This window comes from Ursus maritimus, unplaced genomic scaffold (genome assembly GCF_017311325.1).
Source record: "Ursus maritimus isolate PB19 unplaced genomic scaffold, ASM1731132v1 scaffold_20, whole genome shotgun sequence".
NCBI lineage: Eukaryota > Metazoa > Chordata > Mammalia > Carnivora > Ursidae > Ursus > Ursus maritimus.
The window spans coordinates 55,629,608-55,654,199 of record NW_024424453.1 but is presented as its reverse complement, the minus strand read 5'-3'; the positions used below and the strand labels follow the sequence as shown (position 1 = coordinate 55,654,199).

Sequence of the window (24,592 nt, the reverse complement as noted above, 5' to 3'; positions counted from 1 at the left end):
TATACAAAAGAAGTGTAAAACTTCTCTAGGAAAAACCACTCCTGTTACACTCAATACTGCTAACATCAGATTTGTTGGTTTTCTACACCAACCAGTTCTCCTACATCAGCTGGGTGTCTTACATTTCAGTTCAGTTCTGACACTAACTATAATTAGCGCTGACCTCACAGATTAAGGGCTCAGTTCTACAAGACTGCCCCTGCCTGCCTCCAGCACCACTCTTCAGACATCAGTTGCAAATCCAGGTTGTCACCAGTGCTTCTGACCAAACCGGCTATAAATCAGAGGTTCCCATAACCTCCTCCTCAGGTTCATTTAAATTGCTAGATTGAGTCACAAGACTCAGGAAAACAGTCTACTTACTAGATTACTGATTTATTACAAAGGACTTGTAAAGGATTTGGATGTGCAGCCAGATGAAGAGATACATGGGGCAAGGTCTGGAAGGGTCCTAAGCACAGGAGTGTTTGTTCCCATGGACTTATAGTGTGCTACCCTCCTGGTACATTTACCAACCCAGAAAGTCTCTGAACCTTGTACTTTGGGGTTTTTACAGAGGCTTCATCACATAGGCATGATCTGTCATTAACTCAAGTCTTCAGCTTTTCTCCCTTTCCCAGAAGATGGAGAATGGCTACAAATTCCAAGCTTCTAATCATGGCTTTTCATATTTCTGGGAACCAGCCTCCATTCTCTCCAGGAGCCCATCACCTCATTAAAACAAAAGACACAGCTATCACCCAGGAAATTACAAGGGTCTTAGGTCAAGGTATCTGTGTCAGGTACCAGGGTCAAAGACCAGATATTAGAACAAAAAAAGATATTGCTAGTGCTCTTATAATTTAGGAAATTATAAGGGTCTTAGGAACACTGTGTCAGGAACCAGGAGACAGAGAACCAAGGGCAAAAATTTTATATATACATATATATATATTTGTTTTCACACTTGTTCACTGAAAACTACAATACATTGTTAAAATCTAAATTAATGGAAAGACATGCAGGTTCTTTAAAGACTTAATACTGGAGGCACCTGGGTGGCTCAGTCGATTGAACATCTGACTCTTAGTTTCAGCTCAGGTCGTAATCTCATGGGTGGTGAGATTGAGTCTGCCTTGGGTTCCATGCTCAGCAGGTATTCTGCTTGAAATTCTCTCTCTCCCTCTCTCCCACCACACTTGCTCTCTCTCTCTCTCTCTCTCTCTCTCTCAAATCTTTAAAAAAATAAAGACTTAGCCGTGTTAAGATCGCAAACTGACCTGTAGATTCAATATAATCCCTTTCAAAAGTCCAGATGCCTTTGACAAGCACATCCTGAAACCCATATTAAAATGCAAGGGATCCAAAATAGATGAAACAATTTTGAGAAAGAACAATCTTGAAAAAGTTGGTGGACTCACACTTTCCAATTTTAAAACTTATTCAAAGCTGCAGTAATCAAGTCTCCATAATACTGGCATAAGGATAGATATGTAGACCAATGAAATGGAGTTGAGGGGTCAGAAATAAACCCATATATTTATGATCAGTTGATTTTTTCACAAGCGTGCCAAGACAATTCAGTGGGGAAAGAATTCTTTTTTTTTTTTATGTAAATAATTAGATTTGTTCTCAGAATCCGTTTATCAGTGATCTCACTTGGCTAAAGGAATGGGGAGTAGAAGTTCTTTTTTTTTTTTTTCTTTTTGATGCAGTGTTCCATGATTCATTATTTGTGTATAACACCCAGTGCACCATGCAATATGTGCCCTCCTTAATACCCATCACCAGCCTATCCCATTCCCCCACCCCCCGCCGAAGCCCTCAGTTTGTTTCCCAGTGGGGAAAGAATTCTTTTCAACAAATGGTGCTAAAACAACTGGATAGCCACTTGCCAAGGAATGAATTTGGATCCCTACCTCACACCATATCCAGAAAGTTAACTCAAAATGGATCAAAGACCCAAATGTAAGAGCTGAAACTGTAAAACTCTTGGAAGAAAACATAGGTATAAATTTTTTAAGTAATGTTTTCTTAGATACTACACCAAACACACAAACAACCTGAGAAAGGATAGAGAAATTGGACTTCATCAAAATTTAAAACTTTTGTGCTTCAAAGGGCACCATCAAGAAAGTGAAAGAACAGCGTAGAGAAGGAGAGAAGACATTTGCAAATCACATATCTGAAATTAGGGACTTCTATTCCAATTACATGAAGAACTCTTATAATTTGGTAACAAGGATAATTCAGTTTAAAAATGGGCAAAATATTTGAGTAGACATTTCTCTAAAGACAACATACAGATTGCCAGTAAGTGCATGAAAAGATGCCTAACATCATTAGTTATTAGGAATGTGCAAATCAGAAGCACAATAAGATACCACTTCCTATCCACAAAGATGGCTGTTATCCAAAAGATGGACAATAACAAATGCTGGTAGGATATGGAGAAATTAGAACCTTCATGCAGTGCTGATAAGTATGTAAAGTATTGGAGCTGCTGTGGCAACAGCTTGGGGTTTCTCAAAAAGTGAAACAAGAGTTACCACGTGACCAGCAATTCCACTCCTAGCTGGTATAGCCAAGATAATATGAAGGATATGTTATCATAAAAATGTGCACATGAATGTTCATTGCAACAGTATTCGTAATAGCCATGGAAACACCCCAAATGTCCAACTGCTGAATGGTTAAATAGATATGTTTGTACATTAGAGTGGAATATTATTCATCCATAAAAAGGAGTACGTTACATAAAAGTACTAATGTATCCTTCAAGGTGGGTGGACATTATGAAGTCAGACACAAACAACCACTTACTGTTTGATTCCACTTACATGCAGTGTCTAGAATAGACGAATCCACAGAAACAGAAAGTAAATTAGTTGTCAGGGGCTGAGAGTCAGGGGAATAGGGAGTGAATCCTAACAGGATTTCTTTTGGGGGTGATGAAAACTTTATGGAATTAGTGATGAGGGTTGTGCAACCTGTTCATATACTAAAGATACTGAATTGTATAATATAAAAAGGTGAATTTTATGGTACATAAATTATATCTTTTTTTTTAATTGGGGAAGAAACTGGAAAACAATATAAAACCTATTTATCTGGAGTCTTAAAAATAAAAATGTGATAGTTAATATCTATTATTTTTATTATCAGAAAAATACAATATTTGAAATGTTTCAATGTGAACTAGGAAGGCAATTTGTAACAATTTTTTTTTTCGTAAGAAAGTCTATAATAGTGCTGTGAGATTGACTTCATTAGTTTCTTTGGGTTCTTTAAGGTTTGAATTGCACATATACTTCATTACACAAGGGAAAGGTGTCCCTCTGTCCTCTTTATCTGGCCCATGTTTACACTCAGAGACAATGAACTACTTGCCTTTGGTGCTTTCCAGGGCCTAGATAATGGATTTTCTCATTCTTCCTCTCTTTGTTTCTAATCTATTTCTCTATTCCTTCCTTTCTTTGTCTCTCTCCCTCTCCTCCACTCTCATCCCTCCCCACTCTTCTGCTTCTCTCCTTCTCTTTCTTCCTCTTCCCACTCCCCACCCCCCAACCAGCTTTCTTATACACATGTGACTGGTGTACTCTGTTTTCTTCTACTTTGAGCCTTGCTTGTCATGGCTGAACATTTATGGATCAGAGGGAGTGTTCCATTGTTTTTCAGCAAACACTTAATGAACACTTAGTTTTTGCCAGGCACCCGACTAGGTGATGGAGATCCAGAAGTAGATACTTCTGTAATCAAGAGTCTCTCAGTCTAGTGGTAGATTGCTAAAGGATGAGCAGCTGAAAATCTTTGCATTTTATGCTTTTAGAATTTGAAGTCCCAGTGACACATCAGACTGGAGGTGTTGGGAAGTCATAGTATAATGAGAAAGAGAGAGATACAGTGGCATCAAGATAGTGTGGATCTGTGCTTGTGAGATTAGATTTTGAAGTCATTAGAGACTTTTCTTACTATAACCTTGCAGTGTTAAACTTAGTATGTTGCTTAAAGCAGTTGCTACTGGGTTTTTTTCTCCCAGTTCCATTCTCCCAATGGGGAGAATGGGGAATGGGGATATGATGAGTGTTTGATTTCAAGAAACTCAGAAGACCAAAGCAAGAGGTCTACCTGATGATGGCAAGGGTCCCAAGTTGGGATATGGGCTTCACTAATGTCTCACTCTAGGCAAGTGAAAATCAAACTCATTATCGATTCTTTGTTTATTTTTGTATCTTTTTCTCACAAAGGAACCTCATCTTGTTTAAATCTCTTAGAACATTTTAGTTGAAAACAAGTTTCTTATACATGTCTGTGCTATGAGTTCTGTCTTCTTAAAAATAATGTTCTAGGGATTATAAAATCATTTTTTTCTAATATACTAAGTTTTCCTCTGTTCTTTGCTTGCTCTTTCATCAAAGAGGATACTTCTGACAAGATGGATGGTAAGAACTTACTTTTCTAATTCTACTAAAGATGTTTATGGCTCTTGGGTTCTGTATAATGTCTTCATTCTCTTTTTGAAAACAGACTGCTTATTTTACAGCAATCTTAATGTGAAAATGGCTACATAATTTTCTAAATTTTGGGTTAGGCATACCCATTTTGGGGTTTCCCAGTCTATTCAAATACTAGGTTACTGTTTGTTGTAAGTTAAATCAATTATCTTAAATTTTCTTACCTTAGCTCATAGAAATATTCTTGATTTCTTAAGTCTTTCTCTGAAATAGAATTAGAAGAATGGAAAATCTCATAAGTCATTAGATTGAACTCTTTATTTTACTAACTGATACAGAGAGAGACAAGTGAGATATTTTACCGATTCATATGGTTATTTGTGAAAACAAAATGCAAGTACAATGCTATCTTTAAGAGTAAGTTTTAAACTAACATTTAATCAGGACTGAACTTTAAGTTTTGCCTTTTTAATTTCAGCATTCAAGTGATTATAGTTTGTACTTGCTTGGTTCAGCGTGGTATTTTTTTTTATCTGTATGGTATTCGTCAGATACAACATGGCATATTATCTACATTTTCCCTTCACTTCATCAGATACCATTATGTTGTCTAGGAACTTGAGCTTTTTTTAAGAACTTGTAAGAAGATACTGAATCTGTAAGTCTTAGTGTGAGATCTAGGCAAGATGGAGAATTGTATGTTTTTCTGTCAATTATTACATAAGTTCTTAAATAGATATATATCTTCATATATCTTCCCTTCTGATGAAATGGAAGATTTATTTAATCTTGGGTTGGATACATGACTGTTACTTGTATTGTCTCTATGCTCCTCTGTATGTTTAATGTATTTCATAAGTTAAAAAAATTAATGAAATGAAAGCCCATCACAAGATAGTTTCTATATTTTAAACCCTTTATGGTATCACTTCTCACACTGAAATTCTGTGTCCTTAAACTATTCTCACTTTCCAGGTTAAGATCTTTTCTTGTTTGGGTCAGAAACATCAGCCTATTTGAAGAATCATCTGTGTCACATGATGTGTTATTCTCACTGATGTTCAATCCTATGTTTTAAAAAATCTGTATATACTCATATAGAGATATATCTGTTATTGCCTTTTAGTATAGTGAGTTGTGATATTTGCACTTGTTCATTTCTGCTACTTTTCATTGACATCTTAGGGAGGACATAAAGTGTTGAGTAAATAGCTGATGGATTGATGGGTCTTTGTAATGCTTTAATGAAAATACTGAGTTAATGAGGCCATGGATTTGACTTCCATGTTTGTCAGTTAGCTTTTCTAGTTTTTATGGACAACGTTTTGAAAATGCACAAAAAGTATTCTTATTCTGTAAAAACCTTCATTTCAGAAAGAGTAAAGACAGGGTTAAATCTTTCTTGAGTGATTAACTTCTATAATTTTCTTCACCATTTCAAATTTGAGTATGAAATGTAGCAGATAAAAGTGTTGTGGAATTTTGCCATTTCCATTTGTCTAGTTTTAACCTTTTCTTGTGCTGTGAGTCATTAGATGACCTCACATTTTATCTAAGGCTGTAATACTAGAAGATTTTTTTTCACTCTTTCATTCTAGTCCTGGGTGGGAGGTGCAAGTAGGTCTTAACATCAGCATTGGCAGAATTTGTTGAAATGTTATTGTTTTATTTCTCTTATTTAGGAGCAACATCCGAAGATGGTAAGAATTATACATTTTGTTAGTAACACAAATACCTCTACATTAATATTTTCATTAGTAGGAATTAAATATTAAAAACTAAAATAGGCTAATTTTTTTGCAAAACTATATAATTTGCCAGCTGTGATAGCTTCTACATTTTATGTTTGGTTGTGTTAGTTACACATGTGAATTTTTTTCTTTAGTTCTTCATCTGGAGTCTTGCTTTGTATCTTGGATCATCTCATGCTGGAAAAACATAATTGCTTAACATGTTTAATAATATCTAGTATAAAGTTAGTAAATATTTTTTTCAGTAGCATCATTAGTGCTTTTCTTTATTTTTGTGTTTTTGTTTTTTAATTTATGCTAATTCATTTATACTGTGGGGAAGCATGCTCCATTGCTTTACCATGGAAGTTTAAATGCATTTGTTTAGTCTGCTTTTAAGTGTGTCTTCGATTTAGACTCAGTGGAGAATTGCATATATGATTTGAATTTGGGATTATAAAAAACTTGCTAGATATACTACTTTATTTTATTGAGCCAGTTTACTTTAAGAAAATAATTATTTATTGCTTTTGAATTTGTAGAAAGGAAAGAAATTCCGTTTTTTTATATTTCCTGAAGGCTGTCTTATTAAACCTCTGATTTTGAAACACACTTCTTCTTTTTCCCCTAAGTTTTACATGGATGACCTTTTCTTGTGATATAAAACCAAGTATATTTAACATTTTTAGTCTCATGCTTACTCTGATATATTTGAAATATTTCATATTTTTCATATCAATTGGAGTACTCTATAAAAATGGTTTCTATCACTGTAGCATTGTAATCTAGAACATTAGTATCAAAATACCCTAATTTCTTTGTTATATTGGATAAATTCTCCATTTCAAGAATAATAATTTTGTTTTTCTGTTTTACTTCTTAGTCGGGAGAACATTGTATCCTACTCTAAACAGACTCTGTAAAAGGGTGAAAGGCCTGAACTATGGGCTTATTAAGGGCCTTGAAGAATTGAGAATGCTAGACTCACCAACTAGACTTCGGTTTTGCTTCTGTTTTACTCCTGGTTTTTAATCACTATTTCTTAATTTTGTAATTTCTCCTTACTCTTCATTTTTTTTCCTAATTAATATAGCCATATCAGGCTAGCCAGTATAATGATTGCCCTACAAATTGTACCTTTTAGCTTAACAGAATTCTCAGCCCTTCTTTGTGATTGTGTTTAGTATTGGTTCTAATTTGATACAGTTGAGACTGCTTGAGAACACCATATAACTACTAGTAATATATTTTTGTTTTTACTAATGATACTTAGGTACTTTGATAAGCTCTTGTCTCCTTTAGTTCAAAAGCCCTAGAAGTAGATGTTTGTGGCTTGTTTTTGTGGAGGGGGATGAGGCAGTGGTAGAGGAGAAGGGAGTATGCTGAGAAAAGTGCCAGCTCTCATGTGATAGGTATTTCCTCAAATCATTTTATAAATGAAACTGGTTGGGAGAAGAGAATAGTAAATGTGTCCATATCTAGATGTCTAGTAATCTCACAGGATAAAAATATTAAATATTTTACCTAATATTATCTCTTCTTGCAAATCCCTTTTAGAAGTATATTTTCAGTCAAAAGAATTGTTTGGGTTGTTGTTTCTAATAAGATTAGGCTGATATTTAAAACAATAGGCTGTATTTGAGAATAAACTAAATTTTACGAAAACTGGAATTTTAGAACTGGAACTGCCAGTTAAGAAACAAGTAGCATGCCTTTGGTAATTATCTTAATTATGACTCTACTGGACTAATAATATCAAACTAAGAATGGAAATCTTTTAGTTTGACTTTATTTTTACCCTTGAAGGAAAGTTAGCTTATGTTGCAACACATAAAAAGCAGTATGTATTTTAAATATTTTAAGAGAAATATCACCTGTCAGTCATGGTTACATCGTTACAAAATTTAACAATACTTGAAAAGCACACCCAATTGGAAAATTATAGTGAGATTTTTTTTCCTCATTACTAAATATCATTATAGAAAAATGTCTTTAATTACGTAAATAATTTTATTCCTTAGGCCGGGTGAGAGCAAAGCTTTCAGCACCACTTGCTGGCATGGGAAATGCCAAGACAGATTCTCGAGGAAGAAGTCGAACAAAAATGGTGTCTCAGTCACAGCGTACGTATTGCCTGAGTTTTCCTGGTTTGTAATACATTTGGATAAGTGTGTTGCTTGTATATGACTGTATTAGGAGATTGACCAGTGGATAAAGACAAAGCTAACTTCAAAAAAGACAAGCCACATACTGAGTTCTTGTTCTGTACTTTAGGTTCATCATCACCTGACAAAAATGAAGGTATTTTTTTTTTCAATGTTTTGGATCAGTTGTTGTGCATGTTTTGGAATTTTTTTGAGTGGGTGTTGTCTTGTCTTTGGTGTGTTACTAGGGCTGCATCATTGATATCTGCCACTTAGAAAGAAAAAACTTCATCTGCTGTACAAAGTTTTGCATGGAGATATTTTAAGTAGCACAAATCTCTTAGCATTAAGGTTTTCACAGTCTACTCAGAAACTTGCAAATGTAGAAAATTGTGCTTTTTAGAAGCAAAATAATTGCCATATGTTAGCATCTAATCTGGTTGCATCTAGCTAATGCAATTCAAGGACAGATATGTGTGTCTTCATACTCTCCCCAAAATCTATTACAATACAGTTAGCATTTTTGGCAGGTATATACTGATTCGTAGTGAGGAAACATAAAATGACTAGTTCTATTATATTTCTTATTAAATTTAAGATTTGTATTTTTACTGTTTCATTGGAAGCTGAGTTCCTCATAAGAATAATTATTAAAAAGCACAATTTTGAGGCCTAGGTAAAATGAATGATTCATTTCTACATGTTCCAGAATAGTAACCCATACATTTATGACATTATTAATTTAAGAGTTTGTTCCTGTTCTTTCTTTGTCAAGAGATTTTCATTAGTACTTATCTCTAAAAACAAGATTTTTTTTCTAGGGAAGTAATTTGGGGGTTATTCTACATACTTGGCTATTTTGAAAAGAAATCTATTTAACCGTCTTCCACGGTTGTGTAGGTTATTTATCAAGATACAGATGTCCTATATGTCTGTTTTTTCATTTGATTCCCAAATCTTGGAATCAGGGAAAAGAACTGGGCGCTTGGAGGCGGCCAGGTGGTAATTCCACAAGTCCTGCCAGCAGGTTCTCCTTTTCTCCTCTTTCCAGAGTCAAAAAATCCAAGCGGAGAAATGATGGGAATATTCAGCAAGAGCCCTAAAAATAAGGAAATGCTTGGTATAATTGGTTTGCAAATTGAGGATCATTTATAAATAGGAAAAATAGAAAATGCCCTCTGGGTAAGGTCTCTTCTTCCAAATTAGGAATAGATCATATCACATTTTTCCCTGCTCTTCTGTATTTTTAGAGTAATTTTTTAAGTAACTCGGTCTTTAGCAGTTGTACTGTAGTTGCTTAGAGCCTTGCTACTCCAAATGTAGCATCAACATCACCTGGGAGCTAGTTAGAAATGCACAATTTCATGCCACCACAGATGTCCTGAATTCAGTCTTTTTAACAAGATCACCAAGTGATTTGTGTATAATAAAGTCTCAGAAATATTTGATTTAGATCATGGACTCTGGAGCCATTATTACCCACATATGAATCATGGCTCTTCCAGTTTACTTAAAGTTTCTGTATTTCTGTATATTTATCTATACAATGAAGAGGATAATCTCAGAGGGTTGTAGTGAGGATTAAATGTTATAGTATATTTAATGTACTTTAAGACAGTACATGGGCCCAGAATGAGCACTCTGTATTTCAGCTGATAAAATTGTCTTCCTTGTTATTATTAACCTAATGTCAACTGAATTTTAAACTTCTGTTGTGTACTTTTGTGCCTTGTTAGGTTTATGGCCTTCAAGAAACAAAGAAAGAAATAATGATAATGTTAGGAAATTTAAAGCATAAAGAAGAATAAAGATAGCAACCCAAAACTGTCTGTATCCAGTATCTTAAGGATAAAATTTAATTTGATGTGAGCTGTTTAGTTCTTTTCCAAAGTAATACCAAGACAGAACTTGTGACAAAGATTCAAAGTTCTTTGTGTATGGTTTTCTAATATGTTACCTAAGGACCTCCCTTTTAGGTATATTGTAATTACTGATCATTTCACTAAGATGTAGAATAACTTTTTACATTTGGTTTTTCACTTTGAAACCCAGTCTGTAATACTTCAAATCCTCTCCTGAAGTATGGGAACATAATGATAGGCTTTTTAGACCTGGTAGGATTTTAAGATCAGAAGACTTTCCCACTATAAAATCACTTAGGTTTTAAATCATATTGCAGAGATTTTTGTTTGCTTGCTTGCTTATTTATTAAATGACTGTATATTCCATTTCAGATTCTTTTGAAAAAAGAAATTGTGACCCTATATGATTTGATGCAAGTTTCTTTACAACATATTTGCATAGAAATATTGCTGTGACCTCCCTCTTCACTTTGTTGTGAAGTAATTCATTAGAGTTTGCATGATCTTTCCAAATTTTTATATTGCCATTTAGGGGGAAAAAAAATCCCTTGGGTCAGAGCAGGTGTGTTCTGATGACTAACCAAAATAAATAAAAGCAGACCCAATGGAGAGACATCCAGATTTATATTTACGTAAGGATGGTGTCTTTTGTTATTGTTGGTAGTGATTGGTTGTGTACAAATGGCTGTACAGCCTGTCAGAAACTTGGTCTCCTCACCCTAACCTCCTGCCGGTTTTTTTTTTTTTTTTCTGTGCATCTTAAAAAAAAATTTGTAGCTTTTTCATGTAAGCTTTCTTCAGCTATAAGATGTTGTAGTTTTTCTTTACCGTAGTTTTAAATTAAATGTTTAAATAGTAGAAAGTTAAACATTTAATTATTTAGACTATAGGCTATTAGAAGAAAAGCTGAAGAATTTACATTTACTTTTGCAACTTCATTTCATCTGCTTTGTACATGAGTGTCTGATTTCAGCTGTAAAAGCTACTAAATGTACTGCTTTTGTTACAGACGTCTATGGCTTAGGGATTTTTCTTTTAAAGTTTGCTTTTTTTGCTTTAGGGTTTTTTATTTTCTAAGAACTGACTAAAGCTTTCTTATTTCCATCTGCCATTCATTTTAAATCTGCTCCTTCCCTCTTCGTGGATTATAACCCTTACCCTCATTCTGCCTTTACACTTGTTCAGGATCACAGTCTGCTAATACCGTTGGTGGTAAGGATTTACAGACTTGATGTGTGCATCTGTTGTTTGATCACCTATTTTCATTATCGAGAATGGGTTCTATTCAGCAGAAATTCTCAACATAAAATTCCATCATTGTATAGCCATATTGGGGCAAAAATTGCCAGTTATCTTTGGCCTGTCTTTATTTTATTACCAAAACCTTGAATTGTTGAAATTATCCAAGTTGATCCCACAGGTTTAGGCATTCAAAAGCAAAGGAGCTTTAGTAATGCCTTGAAAATAACCTCGTAAAAAGTATAAAATGATAGTTTGAAAACTTTAGGTAGCACAAGAGAAATTAGGTATCCAGTTTCAAGTTTCGCAAATTAGAGTATTTTCTACTAGCATGCTACTCCCTAGGTATATCATGCCCTTTGTCATCAACTCTGTGGCTTTCTTATGAAAAATTAGCCTAGGTAGTCCTTGGCTGGGGAAAGAGCCTTGATATTTTCTCTAAGTACAAATAATTCCAAAATGAGTTATAGGCATTGGAATTATCACACTGTCGGTAGGGGTTTGGAGTCAGTGGAGAAGAGAGGGTAATGATGAAAGCAAATGAACACTGCCAGTTTTATTTTCTAGGAGAGGTTATGAATGAATTTAAATATAGAAGGAGTGAGCTTGCATACTTTTGATAAACACAGTTAACCAAGATTAGGTGGAGTGGTTACTCTGCTTCTATACTGCGTGTTTCCTCTCTGCTGAATAGACCCACATTTCAAGGAGTTCTCTAGTCTCCTACCAGCACCTTTACCCCTTAAATTTATATTAGTTTTAACAGAATACCATATTGTATGTGTTCATTCAGTTCATTATTTATACTTTTTATATTGTTGCAAGCGTTCCCATAAAATATTCCATTGGCTTATCTTGCATTGTGAGTTTGTGGCATGTTGGGTGTTTGGATGTTTTGGTGTGTATGTTTAGTGTAGTTACTGCATGGAGAAAATAGGTGCTTTGTGCGTATCCTTAAGGTTATAACTGTAAAAAACCTGATTTGAAGATTCTTCACCTGGAACACCAAGAAACAATTCAAACAAGCCATTGTTTTAAAGTAAAATTGAATGATTTCCCTGTAATAATTTAGAATTCCTTCTACTCAGATTAATTGTTATTTCATTGGAAATACTGCTTTGTTTTATATAGTATTGCTGTAACCAGTGGAAGATAATTTTCATTTTGTGTGCTGGTAGAGTTTAGGAATTAAGCATGAATTTAATTTGTATTTAGTAAAACCATGCCAGGAAAACTACAGTGAGGGTCAGAGATCAGCAGCCCATGGACCACATCCAGCCTTCATGTATTATTTGGTCTACACAACGTGAGAAAAATGAGAAAATTTCAAAGTTTGCACTTTTTTAAAAAACCCTAAAGCCCGGCCGGTATTACCTCAAGACACAGCTTACTAGAACTGAAAAGTCACCCCTCCCTGCCTTACACTCAGTGCTCCTCCCTCATTAACATCTCCTGCTTGGCCACATTGACATTTGAGTCTTTAGTTTTTGCTCTGTGAAAATGAAGCATGATTGGGTAAGATTATACAAGGTGAGCAGTGACTGCCCTGTTGGTTAAGAGAAATGATGCCCAACCAAGGGGAAACGTTGCTTTCATGAAGAGTTGCTTTCATTTATTTAAGTATAAGTTTAACTTTTCTATAATGCTACCATTCAGAACGTAGAGTTAAATTCTATCTTGGAGTTATCTAGTTTGTTTTCCCATTCAATGCAGACATAAAATGTTTTGATTGACAAGGAGCTCATTTCCATGCAATTCTAGTTTCTAAGTTTCTAAGAAACCATGTTTCTTAATTTTTTTTCTTTAACCCTTGCCCCAATCTGTGAAATTTTATCCAGCTCCCTCTCTTTTCCCCTGACCAGTTATCATCTGCCTTCCAAGACTGAGAATCACTAGTTTGGAAAGGGTCTGACTTCTTTGACATTTGCTTATAGTTCTTTTCTACTCTCAGTAACCCTTATATCTACATTGTAGGCATGGCCACCCAAGATCCCTTTGTGGTTATGCAAATAGCAAAAAGCAAGTTTCTTTTTCAGCTGGCCCAATTTTATAAACATTTAAATTTTAATTTTGTAAAAATTAAAAGTATACATCATAGCAAGATACTTTTGCTCTACCCATTCAGAGGCATCTCAGAAGGCAAACCGTTTTAACATGAAGAAAATTTTTATTACATTCTTAACAAAATAATAGCAGTAATGAAATGACTAATTCTGTTCCTTGCAAATACATAGCTTTCTAATATATAGCTGTAGCCATGTGAAATGTTTTGTCAGATACGTTGGTCTTTTTCGAAAATCTTTTATACTGTTTGTGTTCTGAACAGACATACTATTAGTGTTGTCCTCTACCCCTCAAAACTGAAAACAGATTTTTACATGATTTTTACTGTTCAGTCCTAGCATATATAGCATACTTTTTTCCCCCCAGGTTTTGACTATACATGTCTTCCTCAGTCTGTTTCTTTTGAACTTAGAACTTGCCATACTATCCCAGTTTTCTCAGATGTATTTCTTGAATTTTTATCCTTTCAACAAGTTCTCTTAGAGTTCACATCTGAACATTTCTATGTATGTTTGGTGTTCAGCTGGCAGCCGGTCGGGGTCTCCAGGAAGAGTTCTGACCACAACAGCCCTCTCCACTGTGAGCTCTGGTGTTCAAAGAGTCTTGGTCAATTCAGCCTCAGCACCGAAGAGAAGCAAGATACCACGGAGCCAGGGGTGTAGCAGAGAGGCTAGTCCCTCTAGGCTGTCAGTGGGTAAGGTTTTCTCTGTGAGGCTTGGGACCTCTTCTTTTGTATTCAGGCTTGGATATTGGATAGCATGGCAGACATCAGTTGGGCACTTAGAAGGTAGAAGAAAACGCAGAATTCAAAGAAAATTGAAAGGTTATAATTGAATTAGGTATCTTACCTGTAAAGTATAATTCATGTATATTTTAATCCTTTTATTTGCAGCCTTCTTACATTTGTAGAATACTATTTTACCCTTGTAATCTCATACAAACTAGAGGACTGTATTCAAATTTAACTGTATTCCTGGCAATCCTTTATCAAGAGTAATTTGTTCTCAACCTCAGAACGATTGATCAGTTTTTAAGAAAGAAAAATTAACATATCAAAAATGCAAATTCTATCTTTTGTTTCCTCCATTCTGTGCTGCTGTTGCTTTGTACCAGCCCGAAGTAGTCGTATTCCTCGACCAAGTGTGAGTCAAGGGTGCAGCCGGGAAGCCAGTCGGGAGAGCAGCAGGGATACAAGTCCTGTTCGCTCTTTTCAGCCCCTTGGTAAGTACTTGGGCAGATGTTGGGTGCATTTCTTTCCCCTCTGTTATCACCATCTGATAACCTCAGCATACGTGGCGTTTAGCTTTCTTCATCTATCTATCCCGATAGAAGAAAGAGTCAGAAGGAAATTACATGTTTGGGAAATTCCTTTGACATTTACTTGTTTTAAATGAGCAGCTTAGACCTTATACAAACAAATTGCCTCCATAATCAAGTAAATATCACACAGATTTAAACTATAGAATATTGCATTCAAGATTTATCTTAAGAAATAAACCTATACAATTTAAAGGTAATATTTAAATATTTACTCTCAAGTGAAGTATGGACCATTTTGTTTGATAAAATAAATGCTGTTGGTTTTTTTTAGCAGAAATATTAACATTTCAACTTAGATATTTAACATAGGTTATTAGAAAGAGTGCAGCAAAGTACCGTGTGAACTACTAACTAAAATGGGAGAGATTAACATTTTTTTAGTATTTTACAGTTTAATAGTCGTTTCCCATATATTTGTGTCATGTCACAGCTGTAAAACCTCTCTGTACCTGGTGATATAGATTATATTATAACCTTGACTATAATAGTATAGTTACCTCACTTACAAAAATCTTAAATGACTTTTTTTAAACTTTTAGTATTTGAGAATAATCAGAGAGGCAGAATTTTTTACACTGAAAATTTTTAGAATTTCTGCATGGTCCTTCAGCTTTTTAACTAGTACTTTATTTATATGTACATACTTAACGCCATTTCAGATTTTTTTTGTTTAATTCCATAAAATGTAGGTTACTGTAATACTTAAGGAATTTCTCCTCAGACGTCGTGATATTTAAGAAGAACATAGTTCTACTCGTTGCCTATTGGAATTATTTCCTTCAATAGACATGTTAGTGTAGGATATCTAGAGATTAATTTCTGTTCTCTGGGCCATTTCATTAAATAAATCACTAGACTGTCCTGTACCTAGAAAACCCCCATTGAGCTAGGAACACAGACAGGGATGGCCTCAGCCTTTGTTGTTTCTGTTCCAGTCCCAGGTACCAGAGTTCCCTTTCAGTACTTTGCCAGAGATATTTTTAGTTCATATACAATAGGCTGTGTATGTGCACACACACAAACATACATGGAGGTGTACATGGTATATCTTTGTGTATATATGTTTTAAGAATGAAATAAATCTTATATTTGTATAAAATAAGCATGCCATCTTGAAGGGTTGAAGGAAGTGGAGTGGATATGTGGAATGTGTGGTAGTTTAAGAGCATATGTTCTAAGGTCAGATGGCCTGGGTTCTGTACCTTCTGTACATGAGTTTCCCGATCTGTAAAAGTAGGGTCATAATAGTATGTACTTGTTAGGATTGTTTTGAAGAAGCTATAAATGAGCGAATACATGAAACAAATCCCCCAGCGCAGGGCCTGGCACACAGTGAGCACTTGGTCGTCATCATCATCGTCCCTGCCACCACTGCTGATCCTCCATCTTTTCCCCTAATGCTCAACTGCTTGCCCAGAAGTAGTTTCCTTGTACTTTAGTGGCAAGGTTCTTAAGATACTTTTAATGGTATAACACCTGCATCTGTATAATGCTAATGCTGCGGAATTATTAGAAAACATGAGATATAAAATATATAAAATATATACTCTGGGTATACAGTACAAAGAATGAATAAAAATCTAATTTTAAAAAAAAGAAAAAAAAAGAAAACATGAGATATCAACAAGAAACCAAAATGTGTTTCTGTACCTTTTAAACCTTGTAGTAGTCAGAGATTAGAGAAAATTTATAATCAACTATTAATCACTTAAAAAATAAACATCATTAATATGCCTGTTTTTAAAGAGAAATGGTGACTAGATTCAGCTCATAGTCTCCATTTGACAATTTAAATCACTTAAGTTTTTGTTAAATGAAGCTGTTTTCCTGATTCTAATGAAACATTCTATTTGGATTAAAGAAGATTAGATCTTTTTATTTTATAGTTTTAGAAGAATTGATTTTTATAGCCCTTTTATTTACATATGGGTACTGCACAGTAAAGGTAGCAGATTAGCCCGCTTATTACACAGGGATGAGGAGTAGCATTCCGGAAGATCAGGTTATCCTTCCCACTCACGTTGGTTGCTGTGTTTGCCTGCATTCTGCTGTGCTTACTGTGTTTATTTGGTGGATCCTTTTTACACCTCTGATGTGAATATCGCCATTCAGCAGATGAACCCCAAAGTTTGCCATGCGTTCAGTTGTAGCATAAGACCAGTGTGAAAGTCCTAAAGCATCAGAAATAAACCAGAGCTGAGCAAAGCCAAACTTCTCTGGAACTTGTACCCTAGTTTATGTTTATTTCTGTAGTCAAGTTTCAAAAACAAGGCTTATGTTATTGCAAGCATGTGAGTGGTGCCTCTTACCACTTACCTGCAGCCACAGGTAACCATTGATTCCAGAAAATTTTCCAGAAATTTTCATCCATTGGGCATATCCATATTGGTAACTCTCACCATTTAAAAAATTATTTCTGTCAGGTAAAATTAAAACTAATATATAGCATATATTATATATACTATATATATACTACTATGTATATTATGTATAGACACCTTTCAGGGTCTGATTAAACCTTTTGTGCAGGATTCTTTCTGTTTAATCCTTTCTCTCAATCTTTTTGATCTTTTTTGCATTCACTAAGGTCCTGTGGCAAAGAAAAGAGTGATTTGTGTAATAAAAGTATTTTAACTGCTCTAATTAATATATGTAAATAAGAGTAATCTATTTCATTAAATATTAAAATGAGTCTTTCCTGGCTTATTTGTTTCTGTATGTAAGAGGAAGAATGACTTTATGGTGTTAGGAAAATCAGGATTTTAAGACATGAAATTTAAAATATGTCAAAAATAGAAGGAGACATGTCACATTTCTAGGTCTTTAGATTATTAATACTCCCTTTTTTATGTTTAAATGTGCTTTGATATTTAAATAATCTTTCACTGAATCCAGAACTTACATTCTATGAAACATTATGGAAAACGTTTACGCTAACGTAAATGAGGTATGTTATCTTTTGAACAATGTGAAGGTGGTGCGTATACTGTTTAAGAGCAAAGGCCTTGAAAGAGGGTAGATACTGAGGTGTTTCACTTACTAGCGAAACTCTCTCTGCTTAAATTTACCTATCTATAAAATGGGATAGTAATACCTGCTTCATTGGGTTCAAGATTAAAGGAGATAGGGTTATTATTGGTTACTAGTTACCATAGTGGTTTTTTTTTTTTAACTACAATGTTCATTTTTTTGTTTCATGCTTGTACTTTTGACATTTCCTTCCATTTGAATATTTGCTTTTTTTGTCTCCTGTGGGCTTATGTCTGTCCCCTTAGGTGTAAGATCTTTTGTGTGTCAAGGATGATATTATGGTGCTAATGTTCAGTTGCCTTACTCGGCAGTATTCTGATCCTTAACTAGTACTAGTAATACCAGTGTTGACTAACTCTCCTTGCCTGACTATAGTGCTGCCACTATTCCTTGTTTCTGTGGTAATAGATGAGGTTTGTATGGTCCTGTTATTCCAGCCTCCAGACACCATTCCAGATCTACTGGTGCCCTCTACGCCCCCGATGTGTATGGGGCCTCAGGTGAAGAATGAGTACATTTTCACAATCATCTGTGCATTCATCTCAGATTTTTGTCTTTTTCAGTTTCCGTTGTATTGTATATTCATGTTTTCAAATCAGTTTGTTTTTATTTAAATTTAATTTGTTGGATAATAAGTCATTTGTGATTTTTTAATTTTCCCCCAAGTAACATTTTCCCCTCCCACAATCTTATTTGGGCATTTTTCTCACTGGCAGATATTTTTTGTGCGTGTGTAACCTAAGTTATGTCATGTTTAAATATGGAATTGTTTTGTGTTCTCAGTTATGTACTTCATCTTTGTACATGTCTTGGAAAAAAAAAAAACCAAAATGGTGGATGAAGTGTTTTAATTGTAAATGGTGGTGTAGAAAGTAGTGAGGGGGAGAATCCATCTCTTATTTGTATTTACATACCTCAGAATGTTGGGCACACAGTAGGTGCTTAACAAATATCAAATGACATGTCTTAGTTTTAGATTGAAATCAGCCTATCTTGAAGGAGAAGAAATAATAATTGGAGGTTTTTTCCCTTGTAAACTGGTGTGGCTTTATTGAGCTCCCTAATCGTTATCGGTTTGAGGTTTGATCTTTGTTCTGGACTACTCTGTGGCTCACCTGAATGGATGAGATTTGTCTGACTGATAGAGCTGGATTAATTGCAAGGGCTGTAGATTCCCAAGCCCTTAGCCAGCCATTCTTTCTTCTAACTTCTGGTCATAAATGTATCATAGCTACTGTTCTTTAAATTTATTTTCCATACACTATGAGTAGTAATTTTAATTGCCTTTACTGTTTTATTTGACCAAAAACCAAATGTACCCAGAAAATACAGAATTGCTTTTAAAATGCTTTGCCCCATTGGTTTTTTTTCCCCCCTCCCCTTAAGGATCTTAAAGTTTCCAGTGTGACACTGTTAACATTTATGACTCTCTGAAAGCTGTTTTCCTCCTTCTGATGAATTAGGTCCGGGGTATGGGATCAGCCAGTCAAGCCGACTGTCATCTTCTGTCAGTGCCATGCGAGTCCTGAACACAGGTTCTGATGTGGAGGAGGCGGTAGCAGATGCCTTGGTACTCTTCTCCATTTCCTTATCATTATAGATGTTCCCATTATGAAACTAATGTATGGGTAAGGCAGTCCACCAATTCGGGAAAGGACATGGGAAAATGTTTGTGGATTAAATCTAGGAAGATCAAATGTGGACAGTGTAAAAAGCAGAGCAGTATAATCAATTCTTGATCTTTATTCTTGGCCAGAATTTTAAGCCAAGGCTAAAAGTAATTGATGGCATGTCAGGAATATAAATATTGATGTCATTAATATGGTGATGTGTTTTATGCACTATAGTACCCTAGGAGTAAGGGTAGATTAGATTAGTACATAAATGTGTACGCTACAAGCATATATTTCAAAGCTTGCTTAACTTTGAGTATTTAGGGATTGTGTTAGCTTGGGGTAGGATTTTGTTTAGTCTTACTTATATTTTCTGAGCTGAGAGAAAGTACAACTTCAAGACAAATGATAATTAGGATATCCTCCTGGCTCTTTATGTCTGACACATTAAATAGTGAGATTTAAAAACATCGTCCACAGATCCATGATAGTTTTTCAGAAGAGTGCTGCACATATTTCACTGTTGTTTTTCTCACTTAAAATTACGAAGGAAGTATCACTTGAGCAATGACTGTAATTGGCTTTTGCCAATTTCACAAGTCAATTCAGTATGACACTTTCTCTTTCAAATTCTATTAATCCAATGTTTGAGGAGCATTTACTCAGTTTCTTACACAGAACTTATAAAAGGCCTCATCTTTGTTTTGAAATAAAAAATACATTATGCCTTTTAAGACTGTATATCACATCTTAACCAGTGTTGATATGATTTATGCCACATATATTTGAAAAATAAGTTTTGAAAAATATTCATTGGTCATAGCTATAATACAATAAATGTAATCACATATGTAGTTCTGCTCTGACAGTCTACATGTGCTGAATTTTTCCCTTTATCTCAGCCATTTGATTAATTTCTTATAAATATAACTAAGTAGGAACTTTGTTCTCTTGGGCATGGGATATATTGATCACGTCTTGTTCCGATGAACTTAAATCAGTCAGATGCTTTAAATTTACTGTTTTTTATCAATGTACGTCTCAAATCATATTTTCTAGTTTCTTTTTAAATGGAAGATTTGCCAGTTAAATTATGCTCACATAAATTTTATGAATTGAATGGGTTATTCTTGAACTATTACTTATAATACTAAGATGTGTTTGAAGTATGTAAGGGCCAAAAGCTGAATGCCAATAATTTGATTCTGTCTACTTCCATTATTTGCATAGCATAGATATTCCAATTATAACTATTAATTTCTAGAAAAAAATCTTTCAATTACTAAGCCTAATTTGCACCTTGGGAAAATCACAGAAACAAAGTTAACTTTGGAAATGACATAAGGATTCAAATAGAAAATTTGAGGGGCATCTGGGTAGCTCATTTGGTTAAGCGTCCAACTCTTGATCTCAGCTCAGGGCTTCATCTCAGGGTCATGAGTTCGGGCCCCACTTTGGTCTCCACACTGGGCGTGGAGCCTACTTTAAAAGTAAAGAAAGAAAATTTGAGTTTCTTTAGGAAAACTGGTTATGGGAATATTTTTGTAGCTTAGGACTAAAGGATATTGGCAAGGTTGAAGATATAGTCTGCTAATAAGCAGTTCTCATGTATCTATATATTAAAAAATTTAATGTTTCTGATTATGGGCATTGTTTATGCCTGCTTCATTGTGCTGTTTAGCAAAATGTTCTTCATTATTTTCAATTTTTCTCTTTAAAAATTTACTGCTCTCAGCTCTTAGGAGACATACGGACTAAGGTATAGACATTGCTGTTTTCTGACATCTTATGATACCATAACTTTTTTCTTTTGCTTCATCAGTTTAACAGATGATAGTCTTCTAGAAAATATTCAAGTTGAAGTAGTAACATCCTTTAATACATCCATTATGCTGTATATATGATCATCAATAGGGAGATGCTCCTTGAACAGAATGTCCTATAGGGGTTCTTGTCCTTCCAGTGGGACTACTCCATACAAATGAGATGTTACTCACACTGATGTCTGTAACAAAACAGATGCTGGAGCCCAACACAGGAGATACCACATTAGCACTTTCTAAATTAAATTGGTGTCTCTAAATCAGTAAGAGACGTTCAGTGATGGAAATGTCTTTATAAAACTATTTTGAATTAAATTCAAGTTACTTTTTGTTTTTAGATTTTAGACTTTGGAGAATTTGTAGCCACTAGAACTGTTTTAAGTTATTATGCTTTTTAACATGTTTCATAGGAATGTCTTCACTGCTCATCAGCCTAAATTCAAATATCAGATTACATAAAGATACATTTCCAGTCGTTCCAAGGAAATCTCAAATAAGCTATTTACTCTGTCTCATTTCACTTTTATTATGCAAGGTATAATTAGCAGTTACATATATTAAATGATAAGCCTGAAGAAATCAAAGGAATCTAGATAGGCTTTCTTGCATTTATTGAAATAGATGGTATAGACCCATTGGGAAAAACATGGAGGACCCTCAAGGAGCTTGCCTCCTATAAATAATAGCAAGCAAAACAGGTTCTCATCATTCTTTGTCTGTGTTTCACTTCTGTAGGAGACATGAGGGTTGGGTACAAAGGAAGAAAGTGTGGCAAGAGAATTGGTAACAGATGTAAAAAGGGAGACTAGAGAAGAAGGCAGACAGGAAAAATAGAAGTCGTATAGGAAAATGTGTTTTCCTGATCCATTCTCATCCTTTAAAAAGTAATATTCTCTTCTTACCAATTCAAATTTCCAGTAGTTTCTGTTCATTTATAGTCTAGTAGTTCTTGGTTTCCATGAAAAAGAAAAGAGGCAAAAACCCACAATTTGACTCTTCCCACTTTAATATCCAAACTTTCATATAGCCTTATTCTGTTTCTACTATGTCCTGTGGTTTAAAAATATTTCGTCTACTAACTTCTAAAACATGTTTTCTGAAGCAAAACTAAATATTGATAATAAAATCAATTATCGATTGATATAACATTGATAATTTTATTATTACAGTGATTAGCCGCATGCTTGGTACTGATTTTAAAACAAAAACCAGTCTTTTTGTGGTCAGTCGAAATTATAAAATACCAGTATATTCTTTTGGCTACTGCTAATGAGAGCCTTTATGTATAACAGAAAAAACCTGCTCGAAGAAGATATGAATCATATGGAATGCATTCAGATGATGACGCCAACAGCGATGCATCTAGTGCTTGTTCAGAACGTTCCTATAGTTCTCGAAATGGTAGTATTCCCACATATATGAGGCAGACGGAAGATGTGGCAGAAGTCCTCAATAGATGTGCTAGTTCCAACTGGTCAGAAAGGAAAGAAGGCCTCCTGGGTCTGCAGAACTTATTAAAAAATCAGAGAACTCTAAGGTGAGTTGTGTTGTCTTAAAATAACTGTCTTGTCAGGTTAGCACTTTTCAACCTGCCTTTGTTTCCATAACATCTTAGAGAGATTAGTATGGGAACAGACTTGTTTTAAATTCAGAAGATGGCATCAGAATATTTTCCCAAGCTTCAGGACCATCTATACTATCTATACTAGAAATTTTTACTTAAAAGGAAACTTTATTCACAAATAGAAGTTCATGAAAAAAGGTATTAATTTTTTAAATTAAAAAAAATAATAAAGTATATGTAAGATTAAAACTGGCCAGTTTATTAAAATTCATTCCTGATAAGTTTTTCAGTGAGAGGAAAGAATGTTTATGCTCACTTGAACCTGAAGGTATATTCTCAGCGTTCATGTAATATGTGAGTCTTAGTGTAATACAAAATGGAATTGGAGTGAATTTCTCTTAACTTTATATTGCTTTTTAGTTTGTTCGATTTGGTTTGATTTGATTCGTTTTCCTTTTCTAATGGCTTTTACTTGCTTTTCGCCCCTAAATTCTTTATTGTCTTTAATCTGTGTAATGTTTTAAACTTCTCCAGTCAACCCCTTTTAAGAACCTAGATTCAGATTATTCATAAGTTTGAGTGTAGTGGAAAAATTAGAGGGCTACTTCCTGACTTGATACCTGAAATCAGGGTTAGAGTTGTTGACTACATTTTTACTTTAGGAAGTATTATAACTATTTAATTTAAAATAGACATTCATCTGTGTACTGCCTAATATATTTTAATGTTTGCATATCACACTTCATGAATCATTACAGTAAATCATAATATTGTTCCTAACCCCATCAAGATTAGGTTAATATTAGGTTCAGTATATCATTATCAGTTGCAAGGGGTAGGCATAGTGTAGAAAGATTTTAGCCCTCAGGTGGCCAAATTTAAGAAAACATCTTAGCATTTAAAGGATAAAATTCGTGTGCTGGGAATGTCATTTGTACAGTTTCCCCTGTCATACTACATTAATGAAATATAGTTCTTTTTATAAAACTTCTAACTTTTAAAATAATTTGGGTTGCAACAGAATTATTGTTGCATTTGATAAATTTGTATTTATCCCTGATAAGTAAGTCCCACAAATTTTTTGATTTGGAGGACTGTTTTGTTTTGTTTTTTTTTATAAGAAGCCTAATTATGGCTAAGGTTATTTTTAAATGAATTCTTCCTTCAGCAAGGTATTAATAAGCTACTTTTGGGGCACCTGGGTGGCGTAGTTGGTTAAGCATCTGACCTCGGCTCTGGTCATGATCTCAGGGTTATGGAATCAAGTCCTGCCCCCGTGCCCCCCTCCTTGGGCTCCCTGCTCAGCAGGGCATCTGCTTCTCCCTCTCCCTCTCCCTCTGCTCCTCCCCCTGCTTATGCTCTGTCTCTCTCTCAAATAAATAAATCTTGTAAGAAAAAGATATTAATAAGCTGCTCTATTATTTTGACAGTCGAGTTGAACTGAAAAGATTATGTGAAATTTTCACAAGAATGTTTGCTGATCCTCATGGCAAGGTATGTTTTAGTATTTAAGATTGTTTACTCCTATGGAATGTCATTTGTGGACTGCCAAAAAAAAAAAAAAAGTAAAATAATAGCAAAGTACTGTAAGCCATTTTTGTTTTATTATTGCCCCAAAATGGTAATAATCTTTTCAGACATAATTGAAATTGTTTGATATCATACATAATTTAGAAATTGCTCTCTGGTAACCATTTAAACTTTTCCAGAGATTGTCTAAGACTATAAGCTGAGGGGTATAGTAACAAGCATGACTCAGAATTAATCAAA

General features: G+C 34.5%; 1 protein-coding gene across 16 annotated transcripts in view; it reads left to right on the top strand.

Moving 5' to 3' along the window:
* Positions 1–24,592, top strand: part of CLASP2 (cytoplasmic linker associated protein 2) — a 181,586-nt gene that overhangs the window by 94,889 nt on the left and 62,105 nt on the right. For 8 of the 16 annotated variants that reach the window (XM_040637023.1, XM_040637022.1, XM_040637009.1 and 5 more), the window contains 7 exons: positions 8,185–8,286; positions 13,996–14,166; positions 14,586–14,693; positions 18,260–18,322; positions 19,286–19,392; positions 22,551–22,795; positions 24,253–24,316. In XM_040637023.1, coding sequence (XP_040492957.1) covers positions 8,185–8,286; positions 13,996–14,166; positions 14,586–14,693; positions 18,260–18,322; positions 19,286–19,392; positions 22,551–22,795; positions 24,253–24,316 — 860 coding nt within the window. The remainder of the gene's footprint in view (positions 1–8,184; positions 8,287–13,995; positions 14,167–14,585; positions 14,694–18,259; positions 18,323–19,285; positions 19,393–22,550; positions 22,796–24,252; positions 24,317–24,592) is intronic. The other 8 variants (XM_040637020.1, XM_040637016.1, XM_040637018.1 and 5 more) reach the window with 1 other exon arrangement.